This window comes from Centropristis striata, chromosome 2 (genome assembly GCF_030273125.1).
Source record: "Centropristis striata isolate RG_2023a ecotype Rhode Island chromosome 2, C.striata_1.0, whole genome shotgun sequence".
Classification (NCBI taxonomy): domain Eukaryota; kingdom Metazoa; phylum Chordata; class Actinopteri; order Perciformes; family Serranidae; genus Centropristis; species Centropristis striata.
The window spans coordinates 20,635,702-20,651,490 of record NC_081518.1 but is presented as its reverse complement, the minus strand read 5'-3'; the positions used below and the strand labels follow the sequence as shown (position 1 = coordinate 20,651,490).

The 15,789-nt window shown below is 36.5% G+C and overlaps 1 protein-coding gene across 1 annotated transcript; it reads left to right on the top strand.

Annotated features, from left to right (window-relative positions):
• Window positions 1-4,329: 4,329 nt before the first annotated feature.
• LOC131991259 (E3 ubiquitin-protein ligase MARCHF3-like) lies at window positions 4,330-15,304 on the top strand. Its single transcript, XM_059356606.1, has 4 exons — window positions 4,330-4,508; window positions 6,271-6,475; window positions 13,720-13,926; window positions 14,544-15,304. The coding sequence occupies exons 1-4, from the start codon at window positions 4,330-4,332 to the stop codon at window positions 14,700-14,702; spliced, it is 750 nt and encodes a 249-aa protein (XP_059212589.1). The 3' UTR covers window positions 14,703-15,304.
• Window positions 15,305-15,789: the final 485 nt, after the last annotated feature.

Genomic DNA, 15,789 nt, shown 5'->3' with positions numbered 1-15,789 from the left:
AAATCTTTAATTCATGCAGTATGCATAAAGTATTTTCTTGTTAATTATATGGCAGAACAGCATTTCTTTTTATGGAAAAAGTTTTTATTTATACAGTAAAAAATGGAATAAAATGTCAATCTTAAACAGGAAATCAACAGTGCTAATATCTTTTTACCGTAATATTTTTTTTTAAAAAGTTCTACCGTATTTATTACTGTAAAGTTCTGGTAAACACAGCTGCCGTTTTTTTTTTTACCGTAAAAACAACAGTTTTTTATTTTTTTTGTACAGTGTGGCTATTTTCTTTTCATTTTTTTTGATGGTTAATGGACTGCACTTATATAGGACTTTTTATCCAAAGCGCTTTACACTACAGACTGCACTCATACATACAAGATAGTATAAGACAATACAGGCTGCTGCACTATAATTAAGAACAATTAAACTTGAAAAGGTTATTTTCTTATTATAATATCATTGTATTCATTGATTCTTCTTTGATATTTGGTGCAGTGGGTTTGTCAAAGCTTGTCCACTGACAACAGTTACTGGAAATAAGGCTGATGGGCTTTATAAACAAAAAATGAGTTAAACAGGCTGAGGGTTACTAACTTGACTGCAGTTTGCCTCGGAGCATAAACCAGAGCTTTCACTGAAGTGATGGTGATGATGTCAGACTGAAACAAAACAGTAAGAAGTTGCATGTGAGCTAAAATACATAGAGTTGAGTGAAACTATAAAGTTGGTGATACTCTCTTGTGGGGCATCACTGAGTGATACCCCCGTTTATGCCCCTGGCCCAATTTGGTGTCTCAGCTAGTACACTGAAAAATTGTCCAGTTGTTTTTACAGAAAAAAAATGGCAGCTTTGGTTACCAGAATATTTCTGTAAAAAATACAGTACATATGTCAACATCTTTACAGAACAACTTGTAAATTTTACATCCTAAAACTGTAGTAATTTAAAAAAAATACATTTTAAAGTTGTAGATTATACCGTCCTTTACTGCTAATTTAACAGGATGATGCTGCTTTTATACTAATAATGTATGCAAAATTTACATGCATATTTTGCTTATTGTGCATTGAACACCAGTAAATTAACATTCAGTTATTACTTATTGTACACTGAATACCAGTAAAATGTACAAGTTGTTCTGTAAAGTTGTTTACATTTGTACTGTATTTTTTGGAGAATTATTCTGGTAACCACAACTGCCATTTTTTTCTGTAAAAGCAACAGAATTTTTTTACAGTGTATGATCAAAAGATGGTCTACAATTTGAATAATATTTTAGTTGGGCATATCATATTTTTTGTAAAAGTTAAAGCCAGCGATGCACTGGTATTATAGGCACTGATGAACCGCATCACAGGGTAGAAAAATAAACTGTAAAAAAAATCTGTTTAATTTACGGTAAAATACCGGCAGCTGTGTTTGCCAGAACTTCACTGTAAAAAAATACGTAGCGTATGTAAATGTAAATATCAGCAAAAACTATAAGTTATACTGAATAATCCCATTACTTTTAGGATAATTGTGTCATCACGGTATTTCTCCATCAATTGTACATGATAATGTTATATTTTTTCAGCAAAACTGTGTTTTCTACAGTTTATGGCAGTATACTTTTTCAGTATAAGTTTTATGATATTCTTTGATTTACGGTAATTTAAAGTATCTACTATGGTAATGTACAATGTTCAATTTTACAACCTATTTCTGATGCAATTTGACAGTGTTTTACTGGAATTTCTGCAAAAATTTTTTACAGTGTAGCACTATGTGTACCTTTGTATGTTTTATCATTATATCTATTTTTTTTTTTTTTATCATACTTGTTATCTGACTCTACAACCTAATTTATTTAAAGACCAATGTGTTTCAGCTTAGGGCTTTCAGACTCTTTTCTCTTCTCCATGCACCTTGGAAGTACACTGTAAACAATTGTCTTGTAAATTAACAGTAAAATACTGGCAGCAGGTTTGCCAGCATTCTACTGTTAATTTTACTCTACTTTACAGAATGTTACTGTGATAAAACCACATACTCAATTACAGTAAAATCCTGCATTTAATTGATTTTTACAGTAGACTAAAACAATATTGCAACTGCTGAATTTGTTGCATTATACAATGCAGTCATTTTTTGTAAATAGAGCATGTTACTGTCTGAAAGCCAATCACTATGAATTAAGCGCTGTCTTCACTGTAACCTCAGTCATTTTAATATACCATATACTGAATGAGTTAGTTAAGTAAAATACAGCCATTAAAAATGTGTACAAGAGAATTAGAAAATATCACATATATACATATCATATATTTTATGGGAAACGGCAAGTACAAATATTGCCCAGAATGCATTGTTTTCTACAGTATAATACCTTTTTAATGGAAAACAGTATGTTATTGTAACAATTTGGCTGTTTTCTTACAGAAATTTGTTACAGTGTAGGTAAAGTTCACTATTCTTCTACAGTATTGTGCCTCAACCTGCCAGATACAGACACTTGTCATGCTTCAGTTAGCTGAGGCTTGGATCTGTTAGAGAAGGGAAAGGCTGGTATTCTACAGTCAGATAATACAAATCTGAACTCATTGAGTTGGACTCTGATGACTTGATCAAATATTTCTCCTAAAAAGAGACCAGCATAAAGCCTGTGATGTTTACCTCTTCTCTTTTATGGAGACTGCACTATGTTTTTATTCTCATGTATTCTCTGCAATGGTTAGTAGTATGATGTATGATGACATGTGTATAGTATGGCTTTTGTTTTCACTAGATAACAATAACAGCTGGACATGGTTTTCATAGAGCAACACAAAATGTAATTCAATACATTAAAATAACCAACATAATACCTGGTCGGTGTTGATGCACACACACACACACACACACACACACACACACACAGAGTGAGAACTGTTTCAAAAGAAAGAAAAACACATTCTGAGAGATATTTATTTTTATCATTTATTTAGAAAAATATGACAATGTACATAAATGACAGTGATTGAACACACATATTCCAGTTCTTCATTTCATAATTAATGATGGAGGTTTTCTATATCCACATATTCATATTTCGGTGCAATTATTGGTACAACTATGCAACTTTATTAAAGGACAAATCTGTATTATATTATTGTTTTACCATATATTTCCCCATAGACCTACAGCTATATGCATATAGCAAAGTGACCTCAATGTTAGTTTTTTTTTTTTTTTTTTGTCTATGCTGAATGGTCTAGTGCAGTGGTTCCCAACCTTTTTCTTGAGGGACCCACATTTTTACCATTGTAAACCCCCCCCCGGGTTAGCTCTGTGTTTGTGTTGTTAGGTGAGGTTACCGATAGGTGAGGTTACCTGTGCTGCAGGAGGGATGTTACACATGTCCTTATTCTCGCGATAAAGCCTTTATTTTTTAACTTTTCTATCGTGATTTTTCTATTTAAATAAATTAATAAACGTTTAATGTAGCCCTTCTTTAGTTGTTTTTGTCCCACTAATGAATTAAATGCTGACTCATCTATATTTAACACATTAGATTTATTACACCCCTTAAAATCAAGAGGGCTTCACAATCCCCTGTGGATCTTTGGTGCCCCCCTGGGGGGGTCGGGCCTCCCCCTGTTGGGAATCACTGGTCTAGTGGTTAGCACTCTTGTCTCACAGCAAGAGGGTCGCCGATGGGACTCCAGCCTTGCGGCTCTTCTGTGTGGAATTTGCATGATCTCCCACAGTCCAAAAACATGCACTTAGGTTTAATTGGTGACTCTAAATTGCCCATAGGAGTGTATGAGCGTGTGAATGGTTGTCCACCATTGTCTCTACATCTCAGCCCTGTGATAGTCTAGAGACTTGTCCAGGGTGTACCCCACCTCTCGCCCAATGTCAGCTGGGATCGGCTCCAGCACCCCGCAACCCGAGTGTGGATAAGCGGAGAAGGATAATGAATGAATGAATGAACATCATTGAAAATATATGTGAGGAAAACATGCATAAATGTCAAACATTGATGTGAACAGCTCTTTAACAGCACCAACATATTTGTATCTTATAGATTTAGTAGTTGTCTAGTGTTCGGTATCAGTATCAAAGAATGTGTTGTTTGTGGCACTTTGGATCATAAATTGTGCCTTTAACAATCTCTCAACTTATCCAGGAATTGCCAAGAGTTTACATTTTGGTTTCAAAGTAACTGTTCCCACATCCATTCAGTAAATGTGTAAAAGTCTTATCTTTGAACACATGGATAGTGTGATGTATATGTAAACTTGTATTTTGACATGCTTGTACCTGTGTGTGTCCGCTCACAGATGTGACGCTCCTGACATGAGTGAATGGCCCCTTATATAGCAGACATGACAGCAGAGGAAGCCCTGGGCCCATGGGTGTCCAGACCTGTGGGAGACGTCAAGTTAGTACCTGAACACAAGTTGGAGGAGGAACTCAACAGCTGCAACCAGGAAGCAATGCACACAGACATGCCCACTGAGGAATGTTCAGCAATCAGTGATAGGTAAGTCTGATCTCTTCTGTCTAGCTGTTTATTATGAGGATGTATTGTATGCACACACACACTGCAAAAAAGGTGTGTCTAAAAACAAGGTAAAAACACTAAATCTGAGGGAAATGATCTTGCTGCATGGACAGATAATTTCACTTGACACGATTTCTTAAATTAAGATTATTAAATCAAGAAATTAGCATGTTGAACACTTAAAATAAGAAATTAACTCTTAAAACAAGATAAATTATCCAACACTTCTAAATCTAAAGTTTTTTTTACATTGGTAAGAAACAAATAATTTGCAGTGCACTCTGCTCGGGCCAGTTCATCGCTGTTTGCAGCTTTAATTTATCTTGTTTTAAGAGTTAATTTCTGGATCACAGATTACCTGACAGGAAGACCACAGTATGTCAGGTTGGGGAACTGTGTTTCTGGGACATTAATGAGCAGCACAGGGGCTCCACAAGGCACTGTTCTGGCTCCATTCCTATTCACACTGTACACAGGGGACTTCAAATACAACTCTTAGTCCTGCCACACCCAGAAGTACTCAGACGACACTTGTATCAGGAATGGACAGGAATCTGAATATAGGGATCTGATAAAAGCCTTCAGTGACTGGAGTCACAAGAACTATTTCCTCCTGAACACCTAAAAGACTAAGGAAATAATCATAGATTTCTGCAGGTTCAAGCCCCCCTTCAGCCAGTGAATACCTGTGTGGTGGACATGGAGGTGCTGCCAAGTTATAAGTATCTAGGTGTAGTATGGGCGGCTGTGGCTCAGTTGGTAGAGCGTTCATCCAGTGATCGGAAGGTTGGTGGTTCGACCATGGCAGCCAACATGTCGAAGTATCCTTGAGCAAGATACTGAACCCCAAATTGCTCCCGATGCTGCGTTCACCAGTGTGTGAATGACTTTCCAATGGTGGCCGGTGGGACCAGTGTGCCCTGGTAGCCTCGGCCATCAGTATGAATGTGTGTGTGAATGGGTGAATGAGAGTAGTGTGTAGTGTAAAGCGCTTTGGATAAAAGCGATATATAAGTGCACTCCATTTACCATTTATAACAAGTTGGACTAATTGGAGTTCAGATCTCTTGACATCTGTAGTAAGATGCTGCAGATGTTTTATCAGTCTGTGGTGGTAGTGTGTTGTTTAATGCTGCAGTCTGCTGGGGAGGCAGCATCAGACACAGAGATGCAAGGCGGTTGGACAGACTGGTCTAAAGAGCTGGTTCTGTGGTTGGAGCCAGGTTGGACTCACTGGAGGAGGTGGTGGAGAGATGACCTGTCAAGATGTTCCAGGCCATCATGAAATACCCAGATCATCCGCTACACAAAACCTTGATGGACCAAAAAAACAGCAGTGGACGGCTCCTCTCTCTCTCTCTGTTGCAGGATGGATCAGATTCTTACTTTACTTCAGATTCTTCCTTTCTTTTGTAAATATATTCTAATTTATGCATTTTTTTAGCATTCAGTTTTTTTAATCAGGGCTCTATATTGTATTTGCGTTTTGTTGAAGAGGGTTGGATTTCCTTGTTCAATGGATTTATTATCTGATTGTGTTGACAAAACTCAGTGAAAGAAATGTATTGAGAAAGGACAGTGTGCAGTGCATTACTCCACCTGGTGTTCCTTTGGACTCTTCTGAAAGCATGTTGTAATTTCACTTAGATTTAAATCAAATAGAATATATTCCAGTGAGGGAAGGTATACATGTTTTTACTGTGTGTACCCTCTATTCTCTCATAACTGTTGGCTGTCTCCATCTGTGCAGCGAGGAGCCATTCTGTAGGATCTGCCATGAAGGCAAGTCCTCAGGAGAGCTGCTGTCCCCCTGCGAGTGCTCTGGTAGCCTGGCCATGGTGCACCGGGCCTGTCTGGAGCACTGGCTCACCGCCTCCAATAGTGGCCACTGTGAACTCTGCCACCACCAGTTTGCACTGGAGCGCCTGCCAAAACCTCTTACTGAGGTAAGCCCCTGAAATACACTGCACTGTCATTAAGTGACGGTGCAGCTCATCCACATGCTGCTTCCCAGCATCCAAGTCTCAAAGGGTTGTATTTGTCCAAGAATTTATAAAAGGCATTGATATATTTGAGATTTCAACTTTCATGTACACTGTAAAAAATGTTTGTAGAAATTACAGTCAAACACATCAGAAATAGGGCGTAAAATTAAAAATTGTATATCACCGTAATAGACACTTTTAATTAAAGCAAATCAAAGAATAGCACAAACTTTTTTTCTGCCATAAACTGGAAAAATGCTGTAAAAATATAACATTTTCATGCAAATTAATGTTGTGTGAATGAATGACACAATTACCTGAAAAATAACAGCAATATTCAGTTTAAATTACAGTTTTTGCTGATATTTACGTTTAAATTAAGGGGAGAAAACCCACTCACTGTATTTTTTACGGTGAAGTTCTGGAAACCACAGCTGCCGGTATTTTACCGTAAATTAAACAGATTATTTTTTTACAGTGTACATGTGCATCTCAATAAATTAGAATATGATGGAAAAGTCCATTTCCATCCATTTAGTTCAAGTCAAACAGCCCTGACCAAGTATTGAGTCATATAGATGGACATACTTTTCAGAGCCCATAATTTCTATATTAAACATACTTTTTTAAATTGGTCTTTTGTAATATTCAAATCTTTTGAGACACTGAATTTTAGGTCTTCATTAAATGTAAGCCATAATCATTATAATTAGAATAAATTAAATAAATGAAGACCTACAATGTTTCATTCTGTGTGCAATGGATCTATACAATGTGTTATTTCCACTTGAATTGAATTACTGACATAAATAAACTTTCTATGATATTCTAATTTATTGAGATGCACTTGTATATATACAATGAGTAATGACAGATATGGCTCCATACCAAGGTTATAATAGTTTTGGATTTTTCATTAGCTTTAGTTTTAATTTCGTTGTCAATTTTTGTTTTTAAATTCAGTTAGTTTTAATGAGTTTTTAGAGTGTGTTTGCTAGTTTTTTAAGTTTTAGTGTTAGTTTTAGTTTAGTTTTTAAAGTTTTAGTGTTTTTTATTGGTGGTATTTGTTGGGTGCAAGATTCAATAAGTCACAATAAATGTTTCATTTATTTCCTTTGCCTGATCCATCTCAGCCCCAATAAGTTCATTAAGTCATAAAACCAGATTGATGAAATTGATTTCATATCAACCAAAAAGGTTTACGTATGAAAATAGTTGACAAAGACAAAAACAAAGGACATTTTCACTATAATTTTAGTTAGTTTTAGTTAGTTTTGTAACCACAAAATACAGTTTCAGTTAGTTATCGTTTAAAAAAAAACAAAAAAAAAACTCTATTTTTTATTTTTACTTCAGTTAAAAAAAATGTTTTTTCAATTCTAGTTTTCGTTTTCGTTAACTATAATAACCTTGCTCCATACCACTAAAGCTCAGTGAGAAAACATATTTTTCTCATGTGGTCCTTGAAATAAACATTTCAACATTTCAATAAACATTTCAAGGCATCACTGTTTTTTCAGTCTTGCTTTATTTACATTCAGCGACTAAAAGTAATCCATCCATCCCTCCATTTTCGTCTGCTTCCCTCGGGCCCTGAACATTTTTTTTTTCAATACCTTAATACAATTCTGCAGGCCATTGACTTGTTTTAGGAACAAATAAATGCAACTAATGGAGAACTAAATTAGTTAATTTGCATTAATACAGACATACAGTACTAGATGGCCCGCCTAGATGTATGTTAACACCCTGACTGACTGCATGACATTGTGTCCCCAACTGTACAGCGGTACAGTTGTCAATTTGGAAAGTGAAATGTAATATCATCTTTAGATGTGCTGTTGCTTATGCTGTCTCTGCTCAAATTAATGTCAAAGCCACAATTCTGCAGTCAGTGATGCTAAAAATTGTCTAGGCTTTAAAACTTTACTGTACAGGCAATCTGAGCAATAGGTTTCTCTTTTTTAAGCACACACTGTAATAAATAATTCTGTAGTCATTTCATTTTACTTAATATATTTGATAAAATGTATAAAATATAAATGCGTCCTTGATTTTGAGGCAGTTGTTTAAGTAACTTTAATATAAAAATGTTTGAGATAGAATCTTTATGTGTATGTTATTCTTAATCAAGAGAGTTTTGAATGAATCCAACACAATAGAATTAGTCTGTTTTTAATTGACAGGCACTTCCTGTTAAGTTATTAACTCAACTTGTAACATAGTTAGATTTAATTAATAATATTGCGTGCAATCTGTTGCCTCAGTTTTATTGAGTAGCTATTGTTTATCTTTAAGACCTTTGTATCTTCAAGTTTGGTTACTGTGTGTGATATATAACTACTTTAAAAAAAATCTAATAGTAATTTAAGTATGCACTTAAGTGTCACTTTTAGTCATTTAAAGGAAGAGCTCAACGTGTTGGGAGACAACTTTATTTGCTTTCTTTCAACAAGCGAGATGAGGAGACTATCAGTTAAGAACATAGCTAGAATCAGGATGTAATTAGCTAAGCTTTGCAAAAAGACTGGAAGCAAAGGAAGAAACAGAAAGAAAGAGAAAGGTGGACTGGCTCTGTACATTTTTTTAGGGCTACGCCTTGTAACAGAAGTGAGATTGATTAAAAATAAAAAAAATAAAATAAGTGATTTTTTTCCAAATCAAAGGGTTTCTTTAATATGATAAACCCCTCTGAAATAAGGTTTACATTCAGCTAAAGATAGAACATGACAAACCACATATCTATTGGCCGTGCTCTGTTTTGTCAATGAGACAGGAGATGTCAGCGTCAGTAGGAGGAGCCTGTTGGTGAGTTGCTGCCTTCACGTTGGAGGACCTGTTGCTGTACCCCTAAAGCCACTTAGCTTGAGAGCCAGATTAGATGGTGTTTCCTCCCTTACTGCTCTGCAGAGCGCAGTGCAGGAGAGTGTATTAGTGTCCTCCTCACAGGAAGACCAGGTTGCATGTGGGGTCACAGCCAGTAATCTGCTGATTAAGCACCATGTCCTCCGCCAGGTTAAGCTACACGGTGAACAGCATAAGCCTGCTGTCAGGCACGGCTGAGCACGTGTGCACACATGCACCGTAACACAGGTACACTATTTCACATTAGTAATGTAATACAGCTGAATGTGTCTGTTCTGGAGGGGTTAGACATCTCCTGCACACATGGTGCACTATCATGGCTCTTATTGCTATTTTGGCTGCTTAGTGACTTCTCAGCCCTGTGTGGGTGTGTGCACATGGAGTCATGGACCTTTTTCATCCATATTCATAATACATGTTTCAAATGTAGGAATAAGGGTTGTATTACTGCACACACATAAAAAAAATAACTAGACAAGCAGGACAATTACTGGATATTATAGTCTGTAATTATGCCGAACATTAAATGAAACGTTCAAGAACAATAAATGGGGAAAAAAGTCAAATCTGGAATGCAATGGAAAAGGAAACTTTATGTTTATGTCAACTTTTTTCTTCTCATTTTGACCTTTTATCATGATTTCAACTTTTTTTTTCATTTTGACTTTTTTCTCGTGACTTCATAACAAATGTAACCCTTCCTTTTACAGTCCGTAATTACCAGGTAAATACCTGGTAATAAGATGTATTTACAAGTAATACAAGGTAATTATATGTAATTGCCTTGTCATTACAAGTACTTACCAGGTAATTACCCAGTATTTAATTACATATTTATCTGGTAAATACCAACAAGTTACCTGTTATTTTCCCCTGACATCTACCAGGTATTTACCCAATAATTACCTGGTAGATATCCTGCAATTGCATATTGTAGACAATAAACCCACTGAATGTGTCTATATGTGACTTTGTTAGGGTGATAATAACTTTATATATTTACCTGGTACTTACCAGGTATTTACTAAAAATTATCACATATTTACCTGGTAACTACCTCTTATTTACCTGTAGTTGCCTGGTATTTACCTAGTAAATACCAACAAGTTGCCTAGTATTTACTAGATATATACTGAAAACTACCAGGAATTATAGATTATGTATTACCAACCAACCTGTGTAGTGACAGTGGGGGTAGTAATGACTCTGATATTTGCCTGTAAGTACCTAATAATTACTTTCTAATTACCCAGTAGTTACAATTTACCAATAACCCCCATATATTTATGCAGATATTAACTGGTATTTACCCAGTAATAACACATGTGTACCACGTACATTCCAAAACATTATCAGGTAAAACCTTGTGAATTACCCTGTAAGGAAGGTGGAACTGTACTGTAAAAGGAAGTGTGGTTTGTTTCAATGATATTACCATGAGGGTGTGCAGTTTTGAACATGGTATCTGGCAAAAACTCCCATATCTCCCTGATAATTATCAGGTAAGTATCTGGGTGATATCGGACTTATACAGAGTAGTTACCCTGTAAGAAAGGTGGAATTGTACTGTAAAAGGAAGCTTGCTTTGTTTCAATGATATTGCCATGTACTTTCCTGGTAATTATTAGTGGTATTACATGTACGGTATACCGTGTCATTGTTACCTGGCAATAATTCATACTTCCCTAGTAATTACCAGGTACTTACCCAGTAATTAGAACTTGTACCACATACATTCCAAAACATTATCAAGTAAAACCTTGAAAGTTACCCAGTAAGTAAGGTGCAACTGTACTGTAAAAGGAAGCCTTGTTTGTTCCTGTACTATTACCATCTTCTTACAATATCCTTTGGAATAAATCTGCTTTTTGAATATGTTCTGCAATCTTACCAGGTAAGACCAATTTATAGAGTAAGTAGAAGCTGTACAATAAAAGAAAGCCTTTGAGCCTTTGCACCATAAAGAATATACAAATTTCCCTGCGGAATCAATAAAGTAAATTTATTAACTTAACTAGTGTTTAATTCAATCGGAAAACGTTGATAACAGAGGTGAACACAATGCAGTACAGTACTTCATCACTGGTTACACTTTGTTTAATGCCCTTATGTCTTTAAATAAGCGTCCAAGAATGCCCTTCCTATGCTCTTTCCCGAGCCAGTGGTTCCACTCAATGAACCTTAAGTTCATCTTCAAGGCCTTCTCTGTCAGGTTCCCCCTGGACCTGTCGATATCCTCCTTATAAGTCCGCCATGCCCGTTTTATGTGCCATGTATGAGCACCAGTCCCAGGGTGGACAAAATACCTCTTGTGATTTACCTGCTAGTGTATGTAGCCGTCATGGGACAACCGGTTGTAGGAATGCCAGCAATAACTAATGATTCCACTTCCAGGTTTAACATATTTTCTAATGATTGGGAGCAATCTCCTCCTGGATCGATTTTCAACCAGTTTTAAAACAGGGTGTCTACGGGACCACCTGACTTCCATCATCCCAAAGACCCACGAGCGACGACGCCTTTCCAAATCGTCCAAGTCCATACTGAAAATAACCAAAATGTCATGCTTAAAGGCAGTCCATCTTAAATGCAACATTTGAGAATGTTAAAGTCGCAATCACTTTGGTGCTTGTAGATGTTTTTGAGTGGACTATCCCTTTCATTTCTTTAAACCCTCTTGTCCTTGTTTTAACAACTACTTAGTACTGCACAGTACAACACCAAACAGAAATTGAAATTTTTTTGAACAAAATACAAGCTTACCTTTCTTTTGTGTCTGAACTTGCTCTCATCTATCACTACGGAAGCTCTTCTCCCTCCAATTCGCATTCATCTTCTTCTCTCCAGTTGCCTGGCTGCTGCACAGCAAACCATCTGAAGCTGAGTCTAACCTCCGCTTACACAAGTTTGTGTCAAATAGTCAGGCAGTCATGCAAGCCTTTCTGCCTGAAGACTGTGCCCCAGTAATCAAGGATCTAGTCTATCACACTTACACACAATATTATGTCTGTAGTCTCAAGGCAAACAAACAAGATGATGATTATAGCATTTACCAATCTATACTGGTCAAACATTTAATCAAATCCATCTACAAATAACCATTAAAGTAAACTCACTTTATCACGCACAACCATAGGTTTGTACATGTAACTAATATGACCCACATTTCTATCTGGAAGGAGGACTTGAATTACAATCAGTGCATTAGTTTTCATTTGTGAATGCCTTTTGAAGCAATCCCAGGGTCAAAGGTCAGAGCCAACTGAAAAAGCTCCTGTAGCCTCAGCAAAATAGGTTTAAAAGATTAAAATCACTGCCAACACAAAGTATTTCACCTCAAGGGCATTTTTTACCAATCAAAAATATATATGTATCAATGTATATTAAAGTATAATATCATAAAGGTAGTAATATGATATAATATAGAATTTCTAATGTATCACTGCTACTATCTGCTCTCAATAGTTCACAGAATTCAAAGCATTTAGCACCACCTGCTGGTCAGATGTTGTATTTGACCTTTTGTGAAGTGTTTTTAACTCTGGAGTTTTGGGCTATTTTGTCCATTTTTGAATCCTTTTCATCCTGCCTGTATACATCACTTTCAAAAGTGTTTAAATGCCATGTTGGTATTTTTTTTCCAGCACAACCTCACCTATATGACCTGATAATAATTGTTTTTTTATTCTGACTTACTGGATCAACATTTTGAACCAAAAAAAAAAAACAACAAGAAACAAGAAAGGTCATCCAACTCTGGATTTTATTCTAGTGTGACTCTACTTTATTTTTGTCTTGTGTGTTTAGAGTAACACTTTTGGTCAATTTGTGTATTTGTATTTTTTTTGCATTTTGTGTCTTAGTAAGTCATTTTGTGTCTTTTGTGTCTTTTTTGTGTCTTTTTTTGTGGTTATTTTTCTGTCTTTTGTTGTGTAGTGTCTTTTTTAGTTATTCTGTGTTTTTTTGGTCATTTTGTGTATTTTTTAGTCCTTCAGTCCAACATGAAATTTGATTTTGAATCTTTTTTTTACTTTCAAAACACTATCATGCTCAATAAAGAATTGTTAATGTTGCAAATGTGAACAAAGGCTGCAAATATAACATATAAGAGGGTTACATCCAGTTCTATCATTTTATACTAAATATATTTGAGCTTGTCTCCAGTTTTACTTGGTATATCATCATCAAACTGAAACTGGCCTCATGGAGTTTACAGCCAGAACTTTAGAGGTAAATTTACAGTAGCGCTGCTTTGTTTTCTAGTCTGGATGTCATGAAGAAGTCTGAATTTGGTGCTCCAGAGGGTTAACCATCCATCACCTACCTCTTTGTTTTCCCAGTGGTTGTGTTCTCCATCCATGCAACAGCAGAGGAGGACGCTGTGTGGTGATGCAGTGTGTTTCCTGTTCATCACGCCACTGGCCAGCCTATCAGGATGGCTGTGTGTTCAGGGAGCTATGGACCTCTATTGGACCAACGGCATGGAGGCCCTGGGCCTGCTGATCCTCACACTGGCCCTCTTCACCATATACGTCTTCTGGACAGTGGTATGTTCAGGGTCCATAGTTCTCATTCACACAGTACATGTTATGCTTATTTTACCCTCCTTGTTGGTTTGCAGCCTTAAAGTTTTTTACAACTGCTATGACCCGTTTGTCAGAACCTTAAAAACGTTTTCAAAACTGTTAACTCACATCACAGCTGAAGCACATAATCCCCCAAACAGTTAATTTCATGCTCAAAATCACACAGTGTAACTACAGTTTTTCACAACCGCTATGACCCGTTGTTCAATACTTTTAACGCTTTTTCAAAACTCTTCACACAGTTACCACAACATCAGCCTGTGTGGGCGATACAATTAACACAATTCTTCTTCTTTTGACACAAAATACACACATTTTACACATTTAAAATTAGTTTTAACTCCTTTTACACACAAGCTCAATCAAGACCAAAACAGTAGATGTTAACTGGTGAATTTTCAATTGTTTTCACACAGTTTGTCAAAACAGAAAACCTCATGTTCAAAACTAATGGATTGAAGATTACATTGATCACAGCTTCTGCTCCTTTTTCTTTTTGTCTATTTGACAATACAGTAATTTGACCTTTGACCTTATAAGCCGCACTGAAACATCACGTATGATTATGTGTCTGTTAGGTATCTGTGCGCTACCACATGCATCTGTTCAAGACGTGGAAGAAGACTGAGCAGAGAGTGCGACTGCAGATTCCCCTGCCTGCCCACAGCCCGACCAGCCAACAGACCCTGTCCATAGACACCCTCTGCAAATCCACCAACAAAGAGACTATGGTGTAGACTCCAGTCTACAGTACTGAACATACCTCTTATATAAGGGCAGAGGGGAACAAAGCTCTGGAAGATTCCTTTATGGCCCTGAGGACTGTTTCACCAGCCTCTGGAACCTTTTGCTGGAACAATTGTGTCAAAGGAGCAAATTTAAAACTCCTCCCATCTCTGGAGTCTGACTAACAGTGACGAAAACTGTCTTGTGACACTGTCTGAGTATCAAAAGAGTCATTCTGCCAACTGAGGACATGTTCAGCATTTTTTAGAGCCTACATTGACAATGAGTATCCTTTTTTCTGAAGACAATGAAGTCTGGTCTAATCTGACGATCCACTTATTTTTCCTCTACATGGAATAAACTCAACTGACGATATTCTGTTGCAACTTTGCAGTTGTAATATTGTCAATGCAAGTGTGTTTATGAGAAGGACAAAAAGTCAGGGAATGTTTTAGCTCGGGCACGTCATTCATAGGACAGTCCATTATTTTACACACAAATGCTCTGCTCATTATTAATGCCACCGCTGATGTTAAAGGGTTTAGTGGCATCTGGACTTGCAAAGATTTAGTTTGTCCAGGTTTTGACAAACAATACCAGTCAAAAGTTTGGACACACCTTTTCATTCAATGGTTTTTCTTTTTTTTATTATTTTCAACTTTGTAGATTCATACTGAAGACCTCAAATTATATCAACTATAAAAGAACACATATGGAGTTATGCAGTAAAATAAAACCAGAATATGTTGTATATTTTAGATTCTTTGAAGTAACCACCTTTTCCTTTGATGACAGTTTTCCTGACAGCATTTCCTCAGTCAGCTTCATGAGGTGCTCACCTGGGATGGTTTCCAACTGACAAGAGTTAATTTGTGGAATTTTGTGCCTTCTTATACTTTGTATAATTTGTATAGGAAAATATGATAAAGAAAAAACATTGAATGAGTAGGTGTGTCCAAACCTTATGGGTCTGTGAGAGTGGACCTCCGCCCACCTTATTGGGGCATGTAACAATTGATTACACCAAGCATGTTGCAGTTAAAAATCATGTAATGGGATGGCAGCAGGACATGAGCGCAGGAGCAACTAGTACAACAG

Excerpts from the sequence above, each read along its gene's own strand:
- LOC131991259 (XM_059356606.1), top strand. The coding sequence starts at position 4,330 with ATGGCCCCTTATATAGCAGACATGACAGCAGAGGAAGCCCTGGGCCCA. Across the intron at positions 4,509-6,270 it reads TGTTCAGCAATCAGTGATAG|TCTGTGCAGCGAGGAGCCAT; the intron begins GTAAGTCTGATC and ends TGGCTGTCTCCA. Across the intron at positions 6,476-13,719 it reads TGCCAAAACCTCTTACTGAG|TGGTTGTGTTCTCCATCCAT; the intron begins GTAAGCCCCTGA and ends TTGTTTTCCCAG.